The sequence below is a fragment of the Peromyscus leucopus genome, chromosome 20 (assembly GCF_004664715.2).
Source record: "Peromyscus leucopus breed LL Stock chromosome 20, UCI_PerLeu_2.1, whole genome shotgun sequence".
Lineage (NCBI taxonomy): Eukaryota > Metazoa > Chordata > Mammalia > Rodentia > Cricetidae > Peromyscus > Peromyscus leucopus.
The window spans coordinates 38,286,208-38,310,636 of NC_051080.1; the positions used below are offsets into that span (position 1 = coordinate 38,286,208).

General features: G+C 41.5%; 2 protein-coding genes across 3 annotated transcripts in view; both read right to left on the reverse strand.

Annotated features, from left to right (window-relative positions):
- Slc25a17 (solute carrier family 25 member 17) overlaps positions 1–6,438 on the reverse strand; it is a 51,756-nt gene extending 45,318 nt beyond the window's left edge. Inside the window, exon 1 of one of the 2 annotated variants that reach the window (XM_037197689.1) lies at positions 6,297–6,438. In XM_037197689.1, coding sequence (XP_037053584.1) covers positions 6,297–6,350 — 54 coding nt within the window. In that variant the 5' untranslated portion in view covers positions 6,351–6,438. The remainder of the gene's footprint in view (positions 1–6,296) is intronic. The other variant, XM_028871206.2, reaches the window with a different exon arrangement.
- A 2,990-nt stretch (positions 6,439–9,428) lies between these two features.
- The window catches only part of St13 (ST13 Hsp70 interacting protein), a 36,189-nt gene continuing 21,188 nt past the window's right edge, over positions 9,429–24,429 (reverse strand). The window contains exons 6-12 of the mRNA XM_028871210.2: positions 22,100–22,184; positions 21,852–21,962; positions 19,924–20,026; positions 17,029–17,145; positions 15,547–15,595; positions 11,943–12,076; positions 9,429–11,373 (exon numbers count right to left, since the gene is read on the reverse strand). Coding sequence (XP_028727043.1) covers positions 11,245–11,373; positions 11,943–12,076; positions 15,547–15,595; positions 17,029–17,145; positions 19,924–20,026; positions 21,852–21,962; positions 22,100–22,184 — 728 coding nt within the window. The 3' untranslated portion in view covers positions 9,429–11,244. The remainder of the gene's footprint in view (positions 11,374–11,942; positions 12,077–15,546; positions 15,596–17,028; positions 17,146–19,923; positions 20,027–21,851; positions 21,963–22,099; positions 22,185–24,429) is intronic.

A 24,429-nucleotide genomic window follows, 5' to 3' on the forward strand; every position in this document is an offset into this window, starting at 1 on the left:
CCAAAACTCTTTCTAGCTATTAGAACACATTTACTTCTTTAAAAAGAGGTAAGACCGGGCGGTGGTGGCGCACGCTTTTAATCCCAGCACTCGTGAGGCAGGGGCAGGTGGATCTCTGTGAGTTCGAGGCCAGCCTGGGCTACAGAGTGAATTCCAGGACAGGCTCCAATACTACACAGAGAAACCCTGGCTTGAAAAAAAGAAAAAGAGGTAAGAGAGGGCCAGCATGGTAGCTCAGAGGATAAAGATGCTTGTTGCCAAGTCTGATGGCCCAAGTTTGATTCCCCAGAACCTACATGGTGGGAAGAGAAGAATCAACTCCAGGAAACTGTTTTCTGACCTTCAGAGCACCTCAATAGGAGTCCTTTGCCCATAGAATATACATACAAACGTTGCGGGAAAGCAAAAGTCAAAGGATACTGTAACATGACTATTCAATTTCAATTTCAAAAGCCCTATACATATACACTATAATAGTGTCAAGTAACATAAAAAGTCTTATTACATTATTAATATCACAAGCCCTGGGAGGTTACTGACATTTTACAGATAGGGATACAAATTAATTGACTCTGGAAATATAGTTTGTTTTTTCTTTCTCTAAATATCACAAAATTAGTGAAACTGAAGTAATGGAGTCATGGGAGATAACATTAACATTTGCATTATACAAAATGTTTATCAAAGCAAAGGACTGAAGTGTAGTATAAGTAACCATACATAAATGAAATATTCCTATATTACTTTTTTGTTGTTTTGTTTTTCAAGACAAGGTTTCTCTGTGTAGCCCTGGCCATCCTGGATCTCACTCTGCAGACCAGGCTGGCCTCGAATTCAAGAGATTCACCTGACTCTGCCTGCCTAGTGTTGGGATTAAAGGAGTGTACCACCATGTCCAGCTTTGGAATATTAATATATTTTTAAAAATCAATGCTATTTGAAGACTTCTGATTTTAGAGACAGGGTCTCCCTATATAGCCCAGACTGGTTTAGGAAGTGGGATCCTCCTTCCTACCTTGAGTGCTGAGGTTTGGGATTGTAGGTGTGCACAACCACTACATCTGACTTCAAGGCACTCTAGCACACTGATATACAGATGTCAAAAGTTTTGGGTCACATAACATCACTCTCTTTTGCTGATTTTCTTTTCTTAATTTATATGTATGATTGTTGTCTGTGTACCACATGCATACCGTTCCTATGGAGGCCAGAAGAGGGTGTTGGATATCATTTGATGGAAGATAAAAATGGTTGTGAGCGATCATGTGGTGCTGGGAATTGCAGCTGGGTCCTCTGTAAAAGTAGCCATAGCTTCTAACTGCTGAGCCATTTCTCCAGCCTCTAATTTTCTTCTGAAGAACTACCTCGCCCTACTGTATACAATCTTGGCAGGACAGAAAATCCAGGTGCCACCCTCCACTATAGCCCCTGAAGAGGCCTCTAAAGGGTCCTTCTGCCCATACCTTCCTTCCACACCTGTTCATTACAAGAGGCTTGTCAAGGCTCGCCTGGGTACAAGGCACTGAGTTCTGTTAGCAGGAACTCTGCAGGACTTTGACTCTGAAGTAGAATCTGGTCAGGGGAGACAGGCAGGACAAAGCTTCTGATGTCAGTGGTGGTGTCTGGTAGACTTTCCAGTGACTATTTCAGAAATCATCTAGAGCCACTTGGCTCCTTTCTGCTCCAAGTTTTTCAGCTTCCCATTGACAGAGCAGGTCTCAAATAGCCTTTAAAGAAAACTCACCTTAATGCTTAAAATACCCAGTCTGTTTCTCCACCCTGTAACCAGGGAGCCCTAACTGAGTCACATGGATACTCTATATTCCAAAACAAACACACTCATAACAAGCAAACAGAAAAATCCCAGAATAAGAAACTCTACTAACAGTTATATAAATAATAACAACAAAAGTCTACCTCATTTGTATATAAACACACAGAGAACAGAGGCCAATGATGTAGCTACATTTCAACAAACATTTTATCTGACCAACTGTAACCCAAACTCCTCTGCATAACATTGGAGATTCTCTAACAACCTCAGCTACTCAAGGATGCAGGGTGTCCTGAACCCAGAAGTTGAAGGCCAGCCTAACCAATATAAAGAGACTGCCCTGCTAGATAAACAAGGCAAACAAAAAAATAAATCAAAATGATTTAAATAAGCCGTTGGTACAAAAGATGTTTCCTTAAAGTTACTGATCAATCAGGCCAGAGAACTGAGACAGCAAGGATAAAACCTCTTGTGGAACAAGCCTGAAGACCTGAGTTCATGCCTGGAACCATGCAGTGAAAGAAAAAACTGACTCCCCACAGTTGTCCTTTCATCTCCACACAAATTCCAACAAACCGACTAATAAATAAAAATTTTGATATTACTGATTAATCATGACAATTCTGAACCCTGTTTCAGTGTGCAATCTACCCCATGTAAGTCCTACAAATAGCGCTTTTCAAATTCTAGACTACAGAAATCTTTTGCTTGTAAATAGATATTTCTGGGTGCGGGATGTAACTAAGTTGGTAGAGCTTGCCAAGCATCTTTGTGTTGGGTTAGAACCTCCAACTTGCCCTTGCATGATCCGGAAAGCCCCATTCCTGTCTCCCTCTCTCTAACCCAGGCAGAGTCTCTAAACAAAGGCAGGCACAAAAAAGCCCAGTTCCACACTCGTGGTGGCTACTGCAGCTTCCTCCCCTGAAGTTGCCAGCCACTCAAGTCCCGGCCTAAAGCACCATACTTGGGCACAAGCCCAGCTTGTGGGGGACACGTCATCACCCCTCACCTACAACCTATAAAGTCTCCCTGCTTTAGTTTGGGGACAAGAATTCTCTGGTCTTGATCTCTGAGACTGGAGAACTCACCCAGGAGTTGCTTTGCTCAAATAAACTTGTTATACTTTTTCAATTTGGCTTGATCTGACTTACTGCGTTGGTAGAGAAAACAATTATGGGGTGGAGGTGCAGAAAACCTATTAGTTTGGAAGCTTGGATTCAATCCAAAAACCTAATGCTCTAATCTTAGAATTTAGGAGCTGGAAACAAGAAGATCAGAAGTTCAAGATCATCTTTGGTTACACAGCAAGGTCAAAGTCAGCTTAAAAAAAAGAGACACATTTTTACATATGAAATCTTTCAAAAATAATCTGATGATAACCAAAATATTACAGCCTAGGTTATGTTATTTAACTTTAATATACAGACCTGCTAAGAATTTTTGTTTTTTGTTTGTTTTTTGTTTCTCGAGATAGGGTTTCTCTGTGTAGTTTTGGTGCCTATCCTGGATCTCGCTATGTAGACCAGGCTGGCCTAAAATTCAGAGAGATCTGCTTGGCTCCCGAATGCTGGGATTAAAGGTGTGTCCCACCGCCACCCAGCCCCTACTAAGAATTTTAAAACAACTCTTTGGCATGACAGTTGAATAGTAATCATCATCATCATCATCATCATCATCACCACAGCAGCAACAACAAAACACCGCTGGTTGTGGTAGCACACACTGGGAGGATACCTGAACAGAAAGGGATAGGAGATTCACAAGTTCAAGTCCAGCCTGGGCTACACACACACACACACACACATACACACACACACACACACACACACACACACACCGGAGCAGCTGGATACAGTGGTACATGCCTTTAATTTCAAGAATTTAGGAGGCTGAGGCTGAAAAGTTTATAAGTTTGAGGCTATTCTGGGCTACACTGGGCTACACAGTGAGACCCTGTTTCAAAATAACCAAAACAACATACAGAGCTACTTCTCATTCATATATGTACTAGAAATACTACTTTCCTGATAGAAAGCAAGAGTAATAAAATGAATTTTCTTATAAAAGCATATAATAGTTAACTTGGGGGGAAAAGCCAGCAAAATCAGAGTGCATAATTTCAACTGAAATTTTCTTTTTCTTTTTTTTAAGACAGCGTTTCTCTGTGTAGCCCTGGCTGTCCTAGAACTTGCTCTGTAGACCAGGTTGGCCACGAACTCAAGAGATTCACCTGCCTTAATCCCTGTGTTGGGATTAAAGGTACATGACACCACCGCCTGGCTTCAAGTGAAATTTTAATGAAAGAAAAATAGGAAATAAATCAATGAAAATGTTTTGTGTAGATTAATAGATATATATCACCCCTGCCATGGTCATGCTTTATCACAGGGCTCAGAAAACTGGTCCGTGGGCCAAAACCAATGTACTGTCTGTTTCTGTGACAACAGTTTTATGGGAAACAGAGCTCTGCCCATCCATTTACTTATGGTCTGTGGCTGCTTTCACACCACTATGGCTCTGCTGAGCAGCTACAACAGAGACCGTACATAATACATAAAATATCTGTCGCCTTCTATAAACAGATGCTTACTAGCCCTACTTATTTAATAGCACTCACTATTTAAAATCATTTTGTTTACTCGTTTACTGGCTTCTCTACTGGAGCCAATGGTTAGTGAAGAAAGTGACTTTGTTTTTTATATTCTTAGAACCTAGAAGACCATACGGCCCACAGAACGACGAACTCAATAAATGACATTGGATAAGAGAAAGAAAAAGTAACAAGGATTTCTCTTCTTCCTATTTTCTGTTACATTCCATCTTGCCCACCAATCCACCAAAACTGGTCTTCTCGATTAACCGCTGTACTTATTATTTTGGTCAGCCCAGTAATTAGTTCACTATCCTCACCTTACTTGAGGCCTGGCAGCAGATGACCCACTGGGACAACACCCTTCTTCCTGAAATACTTTCTCCGAACAGCTGGCAGGGTGCATTTCCAGTTTCCTCCCACCCCACTAGTTCTCAAGTCTACTCTGTGCCTGAAACCTTACTTCCCCGAACTTTTACTGTCGCCTGCTTTTCCACTCAGTCCATGGTCACTTCCTTGGTGAGTTAATTATTTAATGTCATGCTACTCTCAGGGACTTCAAATTTAACTAGCTCAAAACTAGAACCAAGTTTATCTTTCCCCCCAAACCCATGCCTTCACCATTGTCAGCTCACTCAGGAGGAAGACCATGTTCCTTCAGCCAAAAATCTGTCAGACAACCAACCCTAATCTACATGGTATCTCTCACTAAACTATGGTGGCTCTTATAAATACATTTCAAGAGAACAATCACTTACCACTTCCACAACCTCATCTAAGCCTTACAGCCACTTCTTGCCTGCCTACTGTGCCTTCCTTATTCTACTTCCACAGAGAAAGCAGCCTAGAAGATCAGGTTTGGCGTGTAAATCAGTAAGTTCAACAGCTGCTCTTTCCTACACAGAGTCATGAATAATTTGGTGGCCATTTGCATTTCCACTCCAGTCACACAGGTCTCTGTGACCAACTGAAAACTGAAAACACGTCAAGCAAACTTCCATCGCCGGGTCTTTCACAATGGGTGAAAGGCTCTTCTGGTTGATTTAAATGAATGAGGCTTCTTGAAAAGGACACTTCATGTAATATCCCCTCACCTGATTCTCAAGAGTCTAGGAGAAAACTATCATTTCTTCTGCTTTACAGGTTACAAAGGTAAGACTTGAGATTACCTAGTAAATAAATAATAGAACTGGAATTCGAAAACTCAGATTCCTCTTTACAGAGCATGAGCGGTCCCTGCATTAATATTGGGGGAGGAGGAGCATTCAGTAATGGTCCAGAGTAATTCTAAAAAGGCTAAAGGTACATGTTGGTTAGAAGTTAGGGGAGGACATGAGAAAGAGTCCGAAGAAAAGAACCAAAGAGGAACGTTACTCGTGCCAAGAATGTAGAGTTGCAAGGGAAAGGGAAGAAACTCAGACGCCTCTACGTCCAAGAACCGAGCACTTAACTCATAGTAACTATACATGGAGTGGATAACAACACCGATCCTGATTTTAAAAAACAAAAACACCCTGCCGTTTCCTGGCAATAACGCTGATCAGAGGTATTCTACTAGCTGTTGCCACTTGCCTGTGGTGGGGCATGACAACTGGCTGTCAGCAGCCTTTCGTCAAGCACCGCAGCTTCCCACCTAGTTCCTCCTCAGGACCAGTGAGTCGAAGTTTGGTGTGAAGTATGGGGATGGCTGGCCTTAAACGTTACAAGGTGAAGAAAATAGCAACTCTGGACCTTTGTGACCGCCAGTCCCGACGGGCGATGGGAGAGCGCGGCAGGGGCACGGGCAGGCGGGCGAGTGGGTGGGCGCTGGCCTCACCCTCACTCTTGCAGCAACTTTCCCCGTCGTGACAGACTCAGCCCCACGGCCCCCTCGTGCCCATCTCCCGGCCCCATCCCGGGGCTGACTTCGAAAAGCCCCAAACCCCTCCTCACCACGGCTCCGGCCACGGCGTGTACCAGGCTTTCGTAGGACAGCACAGAGGCCATAATGCCACACTTTCCCCCTCAGACGCCGCAGTGTGGGCTCCTGAAAGGAGCGTCTCAAGCCCCACCTCTCAGACCCGCCCGCCTCCACCAGAACAACCACTTCCGGGTCACAAGCAGCCCTCTGTGGGCCGGGAGAACAGCCCCTGAACACCGATTGGTCCGGAGAGAGCAAGGGGCGGGGCGATTCCCGGAGTACTTAGACGATCCGCGCTCAAAGCGCCGCCAAGGCGGACTCCTGGCTGTTAGCAAGCTGACTTGGTTAGTCATGCCTATTGACATAAAACGGGGGACATAAAAACTCCTAATGACCTCTGCACCCCAATTCCTTTGCAAAATACACGTTGCCAGGCTGAGGACGTAGCTCAGTTGTAAGAGTGCTAGCTTAGCATGATCCCTAGCACTCCACAAACACCTGTATTTCCAGCATTCAGGAAGTAGAAAAAGGAGGATCAAGGGACTGGAGGGAAACCTAAATTCTACTGCTCTTGCAGAGGAACCGTGATTACTTCCCAGCACCCACATGGAAGCAAACGACTCTAACTCCAGCTCCAGGGGATCTGCCTCCCACGGGCTCCTACACGCACTCACTGAGACATACATATATTGTTAAAAGAATCAGTTGAGTCACCTTCAGCTACCTGGCTACCTAGAGCTTGAGATCATGCTGGGTCTCAAAACCCCCAAAAAACCTACAACCACCCCCGCCCCAAATCATATCCTAGTAACCTTCGCCTGTTATCCCAGTACCATGGAGTGGGTGTACGCCAGTCTAAACTGCAGAAACCATGTCACAATAAAACCACCCCTCCAAGATAAGCTGATGGCCACAGCTAAGGGATAAAGTCATCAACTTGAACATTCATTTCTTCATGGAGGCACCTCCAACACCCATCACTAAGCCCGCCGCTAGATTTGAAATCAAGTGGCTAACGCATGGTAGGCAAAAGCTCTAGCATGAGGCTTCGGTTTGCTTAAACTGACAATTTGAGGGTGGACAGATGGCTCGACAGCTAACAATGTTTGCTGCTCTTGCACAGGATCTGGGTTCAGTTGCAATCACACAACCCTCTGTAATCCAGTTCCAGGGGAATCCAGTCTTGTCCTCTGAAGGCATCAGATGCACTTACATAAATATAAATATAAAAGAAAAATTGGTATTTTATGTTTCCATCGTGACACAAAGTCTCACAGAATTGTCCAAACTTTCAAAACTTGCTATTGTTGTATTTGTCTTCTCCTTCAACCCCTGAACTTTTTATTTTTAAAGTATGTTTGTGCATGTTAGTGCAGTGCATTTGGAAGCCAAGAGGGCTACAACCACCTGGAGCTAGGGTTACATGCAGTTGTGAACTACCAAACATGGGTGGGTGCTTGGGAACTGAACTTGGGTCCTCTGCAAGATGTACTCTTAACTGTTGAGCCATCCCTCCAGTCCCAATCATAGTCTTATTAGTTGCATACTCGTTAAAAGACAAAGAACTTCAATTATGCTGTCCTTTACTATTCAGAGAATAGTAATGATGTATTCAGCAGTACACATAACCTGATATGCTTTATTTAACCAGTTAGCTTTCAATTTCTCCACCCACCCGCCTCTACCCCCAGACAAGGTTTCTTTGTGTAGCCTTTGCTGCCCTGAACTTACTCTGTAGACCAGAGTGGCCTAGAACTCAGATCCATCTGCCTCTGCCTGAGTGCTGGGTTTAAAGGTGTGCACTACCACCACCCAGCTACTTTTCCATTTCTTTTCTTTTCTTTTTTTTTTCTTTCTTCGAGACAGGGTTTCTCTGTGTAGCTTTGCGCCTTTCCTGGAACTCACTTGGTAGCCCAGGCTGGCCTCAAACTCAGAGATCCGCCTAGCTCTGCCTCCCGAGTGCTGGGATTAAAGGCTTGCGCCACCACTGCCCGGCCTACTTTTCCATTTCTTAAAGCAGCAATCAAGCATGCTGACACAACTATTGTCCTAATACAAGTAGTTGGGAGGCTGAGGCAGAAAGATGAGAATTCAAGTGCCAGCCTGCGTTACAAGGATGAGGTCTACCGTGAGGCAACAAGACAAAAAAAAAAAAAAAAACCTGTAACAGCAAGGCACAGTAGTGCATGCCTTTGATCTCAACACATGAGGCAGAGGCTTAGCGGCATGGTCTACACAAATGAGTTTGTTTCAAATCAGAATTGCATAGTGAAATCTTGTTTCAAAATGACCACTCAAGCACAGACACGTGTCCACGCAAACTTCTGTAATAATCAGGAGTCAGGGATTTATAAAGAGCTGGGAGGCCACAAGTGTCTGTGAAAATTCTAGCTCCACAAATGTTACACTGAGCAATTACCGAAGTGTTTCAGTTTCTTCATCTATAAAACTGCAAAGCAAAGGTATTTAGAATTAAAGCTGTCACTGGAGGAACTGACTCCACTAGGGCCTGGAATCATTTACCCCAGGTCCATTTACCTCAGGTGTGAGCCACTTTCTGAAACAGAAGCTATTTCTCCTATATGAAGCTGTCTCCTAAGGTGCAACAGCTAGCAGGCTAACCAAGCCTTTTGTTTTTGTCCAAACGTTTCTCCACAAGCCCACACACCTGTGTGCTGTTTCTCATCCCTCACAGCTAATCAAGCTGACAATGGAGTATGAAAAGATAGTTGTTAGCGCCATGTATCAACAGCATCTCCCCATTTGTATCCCTGACCACATGCCTCCTTTTTCCTCAGGTGTTAAGACAGGTAACTTCTCTGGACCCACATCTAAGTTACTTACTACAGTATGTGGCAGAACTGCCTACTTCTAGAAATCTACCAAAAGTAAACCTCTGAATTAATTAAGGAAGTGAGTGGGAGTGGAGGACGGTTCTCTGGATTTGAAGTCTTGCTACGCAGTCCAGATTGGCCTCAAACTCAGACTCCTCCCTCATCCTCTCAAGTACTGAGATTACATGTGTGGAATCACTATATGTCAGCTTTCTGTTGACATTTAGTAATCCATAGCCTATTGTACCCATTACTTAAGTTCAGTGAATACTGCAACCAAAAAAACAAAAACAAAAACATGCTAACATAACAAATAGGGGAAGGTCAAGATCCAGTTTGAAACCATATTTTATTTTAGCATCTTAGGAATATTAACCACATATCTTTAAAGCAGAAAACCCCTCTATCTTCTTATAGTATTTTTCTTATAGTATCTTTAGTGGAAAAAAAAAAAAAAACGAAGAATACTTCTGGTGTAGAAATGATACTGAGTCTTTATGAAAAAAAGACTTTTATCTATGGAACTCAGAAGTCTAAAAGCAAAGGACAGTTATCAGAAGAGCAATTTCACCCATTTATGGTAGTATTTGCAATATTAGAATATAATTAGGTCATGTATAGTCAGAGTCCAAAAGAAACTGATCTTCAGGAAAGCACAGCACACCATGTAAATTTTATGAAAGAACACACTTGAACAAAAAGAACACCGTGCAAACTTCAAATTTAAGATTATGGGATGAATGTCTGTCAAGGACTTTAAATGCATGCTCTGTTCAAATACTGCTTTTTTCTTACATGTAACAAGATGCATCTGTGTCTGCTGCATGAAGCAGTTAAACCTGCACAGACATATGATTTCAGATATGTGCTAATTTAAATATGCAGTCTGGATATCCTTTTCCTTCATCCTTGCAGCAGAAGGAAGGAGAAAAAACAGGCATTAAATACATCACAGTACTTAAGAGCTAAATAGGACAAATGAATCTTTCATCATACGTAAAACAATTTAAACTCTTCAAAATACAAAGATGTATACTTCAACATGAACTCTAAATTCGCAATTGTTCCTCAATTTCATAAGCATACCTAAAACCAAGGGGATCCCTCCTTCCAATGTCTTTTGATATGATAGGAGTTCCCAAGTGTAGAATTTTAATATTTAAACAAGCAACCCCATGACCAAGTACGATACCACAGCTGTTACAGGTATGACCTTACAATTACCATATGTACTATATATGAAATTAAACTAGCAATAAATATGCTTCCACAATTACGCTGTGAATGATAGAACTGATGATGTTAGTGAAAAAACACTATCTTAGCTCAAGAAGATTAAGAGAAGGACAAGCAGACAGGGGTATTCTCTAATAGGAAAGGTCATTTTTGACAGAAACACAGAAAGCACTCTTTCTCCACGATGTGGGAATGCTACGGAACATTTATTTGAAACAGTGACAATGGCGGAACTAGACATTCTAACTCCACTGTAACACTTAAAAAATTACAAAGATCGCCTCTGCAGCACAGTGTAAGATTTTAATGCAGCTTACACAAGGTCAAACAAAACCTAGGACTTGCTGCTGCTCTGTCCAACACTTCAGTCCTACCCAAGTCAGATCCAAATATTGGTGGTCCCAAGAGATTCACTGAAATAGATCATTTTGAAATAAAACATTAAAAAAAAAAAAAGAAAAGAAAAATCAAGATGCTTAGTAACCATATGTCCAACTCAATCAACTTAAATGGGTTTTATTTGCTTCCCACTAACAAATCTTTATTTCCATTCATGAGAGCAGTAAGTCAACCATATTCAGCTTCCTTGCCCAGTAATTCAAAAGAAAAACCCAAAAAGATTAGTAAAGAAAAATGTAGGAATTAACACCCCCTAAATTTTTTAAAAATATGTTTAAGGTTGAAAAGTGTTTCAGGTTTGTACTTCCTAGTAGGAAAACATTATCTGAATGAAGACCCTAATGGCAAACCACTGTAAAATGCTTCAGCCGCAGTTGATGCAGAAGGGTAGGGATAATCTTCAAAGCACCCCAGCTCTCCCGATGAGGTCAGAGGTACACTGGTTTGTATTATTGCAACATCCAGTAAGTGAGCTAAGCCGCTCTTCATTCAGCAAGGGCTCTGTTTAACATTACGCTTGACCTCCAAACTTGGCTGACAATTTACTGATGAGATTCATAACCTTTGGGTTGCTCTGATATTTTGACATATTCGCTGGGTTCTGGGCTACATCCTGGAAAGCCACCATGACTTCTGGATCCTGAAGAAAAAGTACAAAAAGAGAGGGGTGGAATTGAATTTTTCAGCTATGTTGGGTTTTGTTTGTTTGTTTGTTTGTTTTTGAGGCAAGGTCTCTGTGCAGCCCTGACTGTCTTGAAACTCACTCTGTCCTCAAATTCACAGAAATATGCCTACCTCTGCCTCTCAAATACTGGGATTAAAGGTGTGAGCCAGCACTGCCCAGCAAAATGAATAAATCTTTTAAAAAAATTCATCCCAATTTAGAAAAATGCCAGATTGCAAAATTAGCTAATTGATAACTAAGAGGAAAAATAGCTAACTGTGCTGTCACTACACAAAAGTAGGAAAGATTGGAGCTGTAGAGATGGCTCAGAGGTTAAGAGCACTGGCTGCTCTTCCAGAGGTCCTGAGTTCAATTCCCAGCAACCACATGGTGGCTCACAGCCATCTGTAATGAGATCTGGTGCCCTCTTCTGGCCTGCAGGGACACATGCAGACAGAACACTGTATACATAATAAATAAATCTTAAAAAGTAGGAAAGAAAAGCTTAGATGATCAAAACCCAACTTCATTCTTCCAAATCTTACCTGCATGGCTGCAAGAACCTCTGGATCACTGAGGATTTCATTGAGTCCAGGCATTCCTGCCATTCCAGGCATGCCAGCGCCCATTCCAGGCATTCCTCCAGGGAAATTACCAGGCATACCCCCAGGAAAACCACCTATAAGGACAAAGGAAATAATTAGGGACATCAACAAATTTCATTCTCTCCAATACTCAAGTACAGGAGAGTGAGAAACAAGGATGGCCACTGGGCATTTAACATTCTATTCTCAACATAGCAGGCTATCTAGCGTAACTTCTAATTTTTCCTAAAGGTAAAGCTGTAAAACAGACTTTACTCCTTTCTGGACTTGTTTTTCATTACTTAAGGTTCAACAAAACTAATCCTGCCTTAAAAATAAAGAATCAACATGTGCTGGTCCTTCCAAAACATTAATGCCAGGTGTGTCATTGTATTTTTTCCTCTTATTTGAGGGGCAGGTGGGAAGGTTGAGCTGTCTGATATAGGGTGGCTGTCCTGGAACTTGCAATGAATGTATGTACAGCCCAGGCTGTCCTAACTCTTGATTTCCTCCCCCATCCTCCTAATGCAAAGACTGCAAGTGTGCATCACCATGCTGGCTCAATCATCTTTGAATTTCTCATTCTGGAGTATTTTTGTTTCAATTTTAAGTTAATTCTATCAGTCTAAACTTGTTTCATTTCATTCTGACATTCATCCAGAGCAGTTATTTCTCAAGCCTTACCTAAAGTAAGGGTAACAAAAATTTATTAATTTCTTTCTCTTTTTATTGAATGAGACAGTAATGTAGAGCCTGGGCAGGCTCAAATTTTGCTCTGTAGGTGAAGCTGGCCAAGAAATCCTGAGCTTCTGGTCTCCATATCCTAAAGACTGTGTCCTAGGCTAGGGTTAGTATTACTGTGATGAAAAACACAGTATGAACAAAAGCAAGTTGGGGAGGAAAGGGTTTATCTGGCTTATACTTCTGTATCACTGAAGTAGGTCAGGACAGGAACTCAAACAGGGCAGGAACCTGGAGGCAGGAAGTGATGCAGAGGTTATGGAGGAATGCTGCTTACTGGCTTCCTCATCGTGGCTTGAACAACCTGCTTTCTTAAGGAACCCAGCCCAAGGACAGCACCACCCACAAAAGGCTGGACCCTCTCCCACCAATCACGAAATAAGAAAATGCTCTCCCAGCTAGACAGTGGTGGCACACCTTTAATCCCAGCATCGGGGAGGTAGAGGCAGGTGGATCTCAGTGACTTCAAGGCCAGCCTGGTCTACAAAGCGAGTTCTAGGACAGCCAGGACTGTTATACAGAGAAACCCTGTCTCAAAAAAAGGAAATGCCCTACACATCTACATCTTACAGAGGCATTCTCTCAATTGAGGTTCCCTCTTTTCAGATGACTCTAGCTTGTGTCAGTTGACAGAAAACTAGCCAGGACTATCTGAGATGACAAGTGTGCCTCACCAGGCCTGGTGAATCTATGTATTTAAGAGTCCCATTCTAAATAATCAAAATCTCTAAAAAATGATAATATACAATTATTAAGAAATAACTTGGGGCTTTGTTATGTTTAGCTGAGATCTTACCTATGTAGCTCAAACTACCCTCAAATTCATGGCAGTCCATCTAATCCCTAAAGTAGGATTACAGGCATTTTTAAGACAGAATGGCACATATGGCAGAACCCACACTATTTTCTACTTGAGTTTTTCAAAGATTCCATTTGTATGTGAGTATGGGTGTGTGGGTATTCAGCCTGTGTGCACACTGAGACCAGAAGCGGACATTAGATGCCCTGCAACTGGAGTCCTGGGTATCTGATGCCTGGCTTGTTGTCTGAGTGCACGGATCTGAAGTCCTATCCTTATATAACTGTACAGCAAGCACTCTCAACCTCTGAGACATCTCTCCGGCCTCTTGGTTTCTGAATAGTAAATCAAGCATGCCTATAAGCACTGTAACATGAGGAAGAGGCAGGAAAAACACAAACTTGGAAGCTTCTTCTCTAGTTTGTTCTCATAGGCTTTCCAAGATCACTTCCTTCCCATGATGAAGTTACTGGAACAAGGCTTGCTAAATTAGATACCAAAATGCACAGAGAATAGCTAAATCTAGTATTAGTTCACATTAGTAAAGCTTTCTCTATAACAAAGGGATCTGACAATCAGATTCATATTTTAAGCTAGAAGTAAGCCATGAGCTGTAATTTTTCCATCATCTTATTGTTGATGAAAACGCTACATTTTATCTTCCTCTTTTTTGGTTTGCTTTTTCGAAATGAAGATTTTCCATGTTGCCCTGGCTGTCCTGGAACTCGCTAAGTAGACCAGGCTGACCTCAAAGATCTGCCTATCTGTATGAACCACCATCGCACGGATAACACATGTTCCATTTTCTAGCTTTAGAATAAATGGTTCTACCCAATGGTATATAAGCATAAACGAGTGTCTAAATTTTCCTTGAGAGAAAACTAGTTACCACAAAGTAGAAGACAGCCTTTTAAAAATAAATCAACAAAACCCATTTAAGTGTATTGTTTATATAAACCTCACACTGTGCCGGGCGGTGGTGGCGCACGCCTTTAATCCCAGCACTCGGGAGGCAGAGGCTGGCGGATCTCTGTGAGTTTGAGGCCAGCCTGGTCTCCAAAGCGAGTTCCAGGAAAGGGGCAAAGCTACACAGAGAAACCCTGTCTCGAAAAACAAAAACAAACAAACAAACAAACAAACAAAAAAACTCACACTGCCTCTTTCAAGCAGCAAAACTTACTTTCTTTTCCCCTCACCTATCTGAATGCTTGTCCTTTACTAACACTCAAAAGCTTTGTTTTGCCAATAATTTCTGATTGTAAGACATTTACAAGACAGAAATGAGTGCCTAGAAAGATACCTCAGCAGTTAGGAGTGCTTGTTGGTCTTCGAAAAGAGCAAAAAGACTTCAGTTTCCAGTATCCAATTTGGAAGGCTCACAACTAACTAATGACTGTTAACTCCAGTTCCAGGGGATCCAAAAAACTTTCAAGCCTTCATGAGCAGCACGCACGCACGCACGCGCACGCACACAGAAATGAACATAGTCTCTCCCTCTTTGGATTTTCAAGACATTTTAAGACAGGGCTTCTCTGTGTAGCCCTGGCTGACCTGGAACTCAATTTGTATACCAGGCTGGCCTCAAAACTCACAGAGACCCTCCTGTCTCTGCCTCCCAAGTGCTGGGATAAAAGGTGTGCACTCAGCCAGCCCTGTGTTTTTAGGCAATATCCTATTTAGGCAATATCATATATCCTATGAATATAAATATTATCACATGTAACAGAACATAATCTTACTGGTTTAGAAACTTAGATTACATTATAACAAATTACCTGAAGTATAATACTCAGCTCTCAACAACTATTAACTTTTCTTAAAGTGTATTATAACTCAAAGGAGGAAAATAATGCTTTTTTTCCATTAACAAAAATTGTTTATGAAAATGAACTTTACAAACAATAACTAATATTCTTTGGAGTGTCGAGAACTATCTATCTCTTCCCATATACATACATACCCCCTGAGCTCCAAAATCAGGATATATCTTATTTATAACACTAACAGATTTTCCTTTTAAAATACCTGGAAAAGAGCCATATTGAGCTCCAGACTGTCTTCTGGCTTCTTCTTCCTTGAAGACAAAATGAAAACAAATTATGTAACAGAACAACAACAACAAAAAAGAAAGCCTTTTCCCTCGTAACCTAGCCACAAAAATCTAGGAAATCAAAAATAAGACAGAAGATAGTAGAATGGTAAGGTTTAACAAACTACCAGGTGAACCATTTCCAACTGTCACTGGGCCTTATTTTACTAATGATTTCTAGCAGGTTTACTTTTCTGGAAAGGTAAAGCACATGCTTCTATTTATGCAAGTTATGAATTTTCACTTGTTTTAAAACTCCGAAATGAAGGGCATGGCCAGATTATTTCCTAGGTTCATCTCTTCTACTTCTTCCCAGCAAAATTTAAAAGGCTTCCTGAGTTGTTTTTAATAACAAAGAAAGGCAAATTAGACCCTTCCTTCATAACTAGTTAGAAACAATCATCAAGATAGACTTATCCCAGGGGTCCAGCACTTGCCTCTCATGTGAAGAGAGGGGAACCAAATAAATACACACATTTTTTTATAAACTATGTTTATAAACATAGTTATAAACTATGACACTTAAATATATTTGAAGTATGATGCTTGTGAAAAGACCCCAAAATTAAGACTTACTCATGTATAGCTATATATAATTCTGTATATAGCTGTATGTCCTTTAGCAATGCTGGAAACAAAAAGGCTGCTACTGATAAACCAACTGCTGTCTAACAGTTCCCTTTGAACAGTCCATCCTGAAGGGACGCCGTTAAAGCAGAGAGGTAAACAACCCTTACAAGTCTCTGAAACTGATCAGATTCTCTTAAGTCGTCTCCTTCCCAAGAGTAAACAAGCCAAGCTGCTCAGAATCACTGACAGTCAAGTCAAATTGCAGACTCTGAGACAAGCAGAGTTGCCTGGAAGAGGCTGTGCAGTGTGCTCCAGGTTCCCAGCTTTTTGTAAGCTGTCACCCATGCTGGGTGGGCTTTGGCGATGCAGCTTTCTCTAAGTCATCTCTCTCTTTAAACTAAAACTCCTCCTGCTTCAGCCTCCTGAATGCTGGGATTACAGATGCATGCCTAGAATCTTTTTAATAGCCATAAATCCACAGTTGGAAAGGGAGGAATCATAAAACACAGAGGTGAAGAATCCTATGGGGAAGGTCTAGTGCCACACAAAAAGATAGTACTATCCAATTTTAATTAACCTGGCCAGGAAATTTGGAGTTTGGATGGGAGAAAGGGTTGCCCTGCTGGAGAAGCACTCTGCAAATTATACTCTTGGCCCAAATTTGCAAGGTTAAAAGACCAAACAAATGTAAGTTGGTGAAATGCAAGCTGACTTCACCTTAGACACTAAGAACAAAAAGGACAGAATGAAAGGACATTCCTCCTAGAGATACCACCCCACATGCTGCAGCCACCTCAGAAAGAACAGAGGACAAGGACAGCCCTGAGCGGTTAGCTGCAGCCATTTACCCTCTGGGCTCTCTCATGCTCTTCTCGAGCCTTCTTCACCCTTTCTATCCTTTCTTTTATCTCTCGCTCTTCACGCTTTCGCTCGTATTTTCTCCGATGTTCAGCAATTTTTTGAGCCTGGAAGAAGAACCACAGGAAGTAAGTTTGCCTGAAATGTCTGATCAAGTCAAGTTAAAGGAAGTTCTGTTCAAAGTCCCTTCTTCTAACAGTGACTTCTTTAATATATAGCCTACAAAATGGCCGATTCATCTTACAGAAAAAGCACCTAACTCATGGAAGAGTAGAGAGAGAGAAGGAGAAGGTTCCACACCACTCTGAGGAGGTAGAGGCAACTGAAGGTTGATAGTGAGGAAGACACGTTTTCCTCAGTTGCAGAACACACTGCTCCTGTAAATAACCTCATCCAGCTCCTCTAAAGAAACCCTAATAAAACTCAATGGGTCACAAAGGAAAAGAAAAGATGAAACCAAAGGGGAAGGGGAACTAACTGGAGGGAGAGTGGGAAAGGTTAACGAGACACAAGAATGACAAAATACATTATGTACATGTGTGGGAGTTGGAAGGTCACTGGCCCCACCATCTCAGGGAGTGGCACCATTAGGAGGTAGAGCTTTGTTGGAGTGGGTGTAGCCTTATAAGAGGAAGTGTGTCACTGTGGGGAAGGGCTCTGAGGTCTCCTATTCTCAAGCTTCACCCGGTGACAGTTCCCTTCCTGCTGCCTGGGGATCAAGATGGAGAAGTCTCAGCGCCTTTCCCCAGCAACATGTCTACCTGCCTGCTACCATGCTTCCCACCATGATGATAATGGACTAAACCTCTGAACTGTAAGCCAGTCCAATGAAATGTTTCCTTTATAAGAGTTGGTGGGGGGAAGGGAGGCGGGGCTGGAGAGATGGCTCAGTGGTTTAGAACACTGGCTGCTCTTTCAGAGGTCCTGAGTTCAATTCCCAGCAACCACATGGTGGCTCACAACCATCTGTAATGAGATCTGGTGCCCTCTTCTGGCCTGCAGTCATACATGCTGTATACAAATAAATCTTTAAAAAAAAAAAAAGTCGCTGTGGTCATGCTGTCTCTTCACAGCAATAGAAACCCTAAGATAGCACCTAAATGAAAACCATTATTATATATAATTAATATAAGCTAATGAACCCATTAAAAATGTCCAGAGCAGTATCAAGTGCATTAGACACTATGAAACCAGAAGAGTCTAGGATATACTGTTTAAGAGAAATCTTCTAATCTCAAACGGATGACAAAACTCAAAGATAAATACATTATAAATTTCAGGACAATTCCTACTTGGTGGCTTCTACCCACTACATGGTCCTTAGGATTCACCAGTCACAGATCAGCTCAGCAGAAAAACTCATTGAAAACACCTGCCACAGGAAGGCAGATACTCAATACACATACACAGTTTTTGCCAGGCTGTCTATATTTAGTGTTTCTTCATCTATAAAATGTGGGACAAGGTGGGGCTGGAGAGATAGCTCAATGGTTAACAACACTGGCTGCTCTTGCAGAGGACCTGGGTTCCATATTTAGCACCCACACAGCAGCTTGCAACTGTCTTTAATTCCAGTTCCAGATGATCCAATGCCCTCTTCTGCCTCTGTAGGCATTGCAGGAACATGGTACCCAAACATACATGCAGTCAAAACACCCACATACATAAAATGAAAACAATACTTAAAAAAAAATGGGAGACATGGCCAGAACCCTTGAACCCTGGGGTATATAGTCTTGTGGTAAGTATATGATTGACACACACAAGGCCCTGAGTCTGACCCGTAGAACTACCCAAAAAAGGGTGGCGGGCAGATATAGGCCTTTCAAATGCTTTAGAGAGAAACAGTTGGTATTCAAATGTTACGTTAATGTCTATACAGTATTTTTAAGAACTTTATGCTCTAGAATATGGTCAACAACTAGTTTGTTAAGCTTAAGGTAATAAAAATTTTAACAAGCAGGGCAGTGGTGGCACATGCCTTTAATCCCAGTACTTGGAAGGCAGAGGCAGGTGGATCTCTGAGTTTGAGGCCAGCCTGGCCTAAAAAGTAAGTTCTAGAACAAGCAGATCTACACAGTGAGATTCTGTCTCAGGAACAAAGTAAATAAAAAACTCTTAAAAGTTCTATAGTCTTTGTATTAAACATTTTCATTTAAAAAAAAAAAAGGGAAGATAGGGGGAACAGTAAAATGAATAAAAAAATTTCTTAATTAAAGAAAAAAAAATCTTGCCGAGTGGTGGCACACACCTTTAATCCCAGAACTTGGGAGGCAGAGGCAGGCGGGCGAATCTCTTTGAGTTCCAGGCCAGTCTGATCTACACAAGGGAGTTCCAGAAAAGCTAGAGCCACACAGAGAAACCCTGTCTCAAAAAACAAAACAAAACAAAACAAACAAACAAACAAAACAAAACTTAACAGTAGTAAAACCTTAAAAAGAGTTGATATTGAAATTCCCCTCAGAGAGGCCTTCCTCCTTTGCACCCACCTATTACATAAGGACAGAGCAGATGTCAAATACAACCCAGGATACAGTTTGTGGTTTTCGGTTGCTTTCCTTACTGCAAACCTGCCCTTTCTGTCTTTTGTGAGATAGGGTCTCCCTACACAGCCAGAACTCAGAGATCTGCCTGCTTCTGCCTCCCAAGTGCATGTGCGCACCACCTTTCTGCTTCTGTGCGTTACTCCACTAAAGCCTTGCATAAAGGTCATATAGCGTGCTCTGTGTCCAAAATGGAAGCATGACATACTAAAGAGGTGTCCAAGTGGAGCACACTGTCAGTGCCTCTAATGTCTACACCTGCTCCATCGCCTGTTTTTCAGGAGATTGTCCCTTCCAGGCCGAGTAGGAAGCCATGGAGTCTTAAGCAATGTTCTAACATACCCGAGGTTGAACCTCTTTCAGCATTGCACTGGCATCCTCGTCATAATCCAGTTTACAGGCAAGGGCGAGATCATGAGCTGCTTCTTCCCAGTGACCCAGAAGTCTGAAATAGATGTAAACTCATTGAAAGAGCCATAACAAAAGCAGAGTAACACAAAGTTTTCAGTCAATTATTAGCTACAAATTTTTATCAACCAATTTAAGAACTGTGTTACTGTGATGGTTAACTTTCTGAGAACTTGAAGGAACTGAAATTCCTACAATGATAATGCAAATGTGATATATTTAAAAGAAGGACATAAAGCAGTAATTTTCTAACACGAAAGACACTTCACCAGAGAAACCCTGTCTCAAAAAAAAAAAAAAAAAAAAAAAAAAAAAAAAAAAAAAAAACAAATAAATAAATAAATAATAAGAAAGACACTTCACATGGTATTTCCTATGTAGGATTTTATTGAGAAAACAACCAAAACTGGTACTCAGAACTAAAAGCCTAGGGGTGGAGAGGCAGTTGAAAATGAGGTGGAGAACATGTACACCATGACATGAAATACTGCTGACCCCTCAGATAAATGTAATAAAAATGATAAAGCAAACTCTAAACCCAAATACACACAGAAATGAGACTACTACATTCACACCACACCACATGCACCCTAAAATTATCTTTCTAAGTATTTTTTTTTAGCTACATATTTAAAATGGGCTACATTCTTAAGGACAATCCTGACTACCAAGAAAACCTTTACAATTTACTTGGTGGGTATGCTATGCTAAGACAGTAACTATGAAATACTGCTACACATACAGTTGGTTTACAAAGTCACATATGGACAAAAACTTAAAAGATACACATTCATTTTTTAATTGAAAATTTCAGCATAAACTCAACTTATAAATTCTTCATTCAAATCATGAATTTATAAAGACAGTAACAGAAGCAGTAAATATGCCCTAAAACACAAATTTTAGTGCCCATGAAAATGAACTATGAGTTCTTAAAAAATAGCTTATTCTAAATCTGTAACCAGCCAGGTTTAAGATGCGTCCATGCTTGTATTAGACAGCAAAAGACCACTGGAGGACTAGGGGCTGCTTTCCAAGAAACCAACAATAATGTGAGTGTCTATACCTACACAGCATTAATACATTTTATTTCAACCTTTCTCTTTGACATGTCTTCATAAAAAAAATCACTACCGTAAATCATTTAACACATTTGTGCAAAGAAAATCTATTCTCGTTGCCGGGCGGTGGTGGCACATGCCTTCAATCCCAGCACTCAGGAGGCAGAGGGAGGTGGATCTCTGTGAGTTCAAGGCCAGCCTGGGCTACAGAGTAATTTCCAGGACAGGCTCCAAAGCTACACAGAGAAACCCTGTCTCAAAAAAACCAAAAAAAAAAGGAAAGAAAGAAAAAAAAAAAAAAAGAAAAGAAAACCCATTCTCTTCAGGTGGTTGGTGGTGCCATGCCTCTAATCCCAGCTCTTGGAAGAGGCCAGCCTGGTCCACAAAGTGAATTCCAGGACAGCCAATGCTCTTAGAAAGAAACACCCTGTCTTAAAAAAACTAAAACAATCTAAGAATGGAAACGATTGCATATTGAATGCCCAAACTTGAAACTTCTTATTCACTACTGGGACTTTTCATAAAATCTGGATAAAAGGCATTTTTACCCAGTCTAGCACTCACTTTTAGTGGTAAAACTTAGGGTTTCACAAGTGTTCATGTCTTGGGGAAGTTCAGTGACTCTTAGTGGATTGAGAAGCTGATGTAGGAGAAGTGTGAACAGAGATGAGAATGGGTGTGCACCACCACTACCCAGTAACACTCAGCTTTTTAAATCATGGGTTTTATGGGTCAAACTCAGTCTCCCAAGCACCGTTACCAGCTAAGCCACTTCCCCAGCCCTATTTATTTGCTATTTACCTGTGTGCTTTCCCTCGCCATTTGTATGGCTGAGCTGAATCAGGGTTTATTTCAATGGCTCTGTCACAGTCTCGGATGGCAGCGTTGGGCTTCTCTAACTTGATGAACACACTAAAAAACCAAGGTAGTAGTAAGAAAAACTTCACTTCAAACAATAAAACCTTTGGGATTGCTATAGAATCAAAATTCTTAAAATAAAGGAGGATAAGAAGTTTACAAAAGATACTTTTGTGCTTAAATGTTCTTACCTGGCTCTCTTGGCATATAGGATTGCCAAGCGAGGATTTAGCTTGATGGCATCAGTGAACAAGTCAATGGCTTTCTGCAGCTCACCTGAAGTGAAACAAGACTTACTAATATCCAAAGGACAAAAATATTAATAAAATACTTTGACTTTTTAACCTGATTAAGAATTATATTCTTTTCTGTCTACTTTTTTTTAAAAAAGAAAAAAAGACTAATAGAGATGGGAGACATAGCTCAGTGATATGTACTTTCCAACAAGCATTAAGCATTGTGTTGAGCAGTCAGTACAGTAATATTTTTTTAAATAAGGGGCCAGAAAGATGTCTCAGTGGTTAAGAACACTGCTATTCCAGAAGATCCAGGTCCAATTTCCAACACCCTTATCAACTCACAACCCACCATCTATAACCCAAGTTCCAGGAAATCTGATGCCTCTTGTGGCCTCCAAGAGCACTAGGCCACCCATACACACAAAATAAAAGTAATTTTAAAATAAGAATCAGGTGTGGTGGCATACACCTTTAACCCAGCACTTGGGAAGCGAAGGCCATCCTAGTCTACAGAGGGAAGCTCCAGGACAGCCCAGGCTATTACACAAAGAAACTCTGTCTTGAAAAACAAAACAAAACAAATTCTTTAAAGAAAAAAAAAAGACAAAGCAAGATGATGCAGATTTGTAAACTCTAGCACCCAATAAGCAGAAGTCAGAGGACTACAAACTGAAGGCAAGCCTAGGCTACACAATTAGTCCTAGAAAACCTGGACTATAGGAAGACTGCCTCAGAAGAAAAAACCCACATGGTAGCAGCAGAGAACGAACTTCTGAAAGCTCTTCTCTGACCTCTACACATGCAGTGTGCATGTGTAGCCCAACCCCAAGCCCAAGCAAAAAATAAATAAATGGAAGCTGGAGTAATGGTCAGGAAACTGACTGCTCTTGCAAAGGAACCAGTTTGGTTCCCAACACCTACAAGGAGGCTAATTCATTTCTAACTCTAGTTCCAGGGAATCTAATGTTCTGTTCAGAACTCCAAGGGTGCCAGGCACACATGTGGTGCACATACATACATGCAAAGACACACAGACAGACAGACACACACACACATACACACACGTAAGAAATAACTCTTTTAAAAATCCAAAACATTATTGGGTGGTAGTGGCCCACTCCATTAATCCCAGCACCCAGGAGGCAGAGGAAGGAGGACCTCTGAGAGTTCAAGGCTAGCATGGGCCGGGCAGTGGTGGCGCACGCCTTTAATCCCAGCACTCGGGAGGCAGAGCCAGGCGGATCTCTGTGAGTTCGAGGCCAGCCTGGGCTACCAAGTGAGCTGCAGGAAAGGCGAAAAGCTACACAGAGAAACCCTGTCTCGAAAAATCAAAAAAAAAAAAAAAAAGAAAAGAAAAGAAAAAGAAAAAAGAGAGAAGCTATCCAACAAATAAAAACAGAATTAGAAAAGTTCTTTGTGGCCAGGCAGTGGTGGAACACACCTTTAATTCCAGTACTTGGGAGGTAGAGCCAGGCAGATCTGTCAGTTTGAGGCCAGTCTGCTCTACAGAGTGAGTTCCAGGAAAGGCGCTAAGCTACACAGAGAAACCCTGTCTTGAAAGAAAGAAAAAGAAAAGTTCTTTGTGTGGCCCAGTTTAATTCCCAGGGACAAGGTAACTATAGAATTTTAAAATAAATGTCAAATTTTGTTGAGAAAAATATTTGCCCAATTTGTGAATATGAGATTTCAACAGACTTCACAAAAACAAAACAGACAAAAAGTCTTATTAGTGCCAGGAGGGGTGGCACACATCTTTAATAATCCCAGCACTTGGGCAGGTGATTTCTGAAAGTTCAAGGCCAGCTTAGTTTATATAATGAGTTCTAGGACAGTCAGGACTACATAGTGAGACTGTCTCAAAAAACCAAAAACTCAAAAAAAAAAAAAAAAGCCTTATTTAGTACTACTCTGTGTGTGTGTGTGTGTGTGTGTGTTGCAGGTAGTTCTTTCTGGTAACAAAGACATAACATGTTCTAAACTAAAATTCTACCCTCAGTGCCAGGGTTCAAACCCAGAGCTTTGCACAATTCCACACAAATGCTCTACCACCAAATCCAACAGTTAATTCCCACTTCACATCCAAATCTATTCTCCACCCCCCATCTCCCTGAACAAATAAACCCTTCTTCCATTTATCTAGGTCAGATGTTTGGCAAACTGTTTTCTGGAAATAGCCATTACTTTATACTTTGTACTTAATACACTCAGCCCCAGTTGCCATTGAGTGGAAAGCTGGCATTGTTAGGTGCCACAACTAAACCCAAAGTAACGCACTTGGGCAT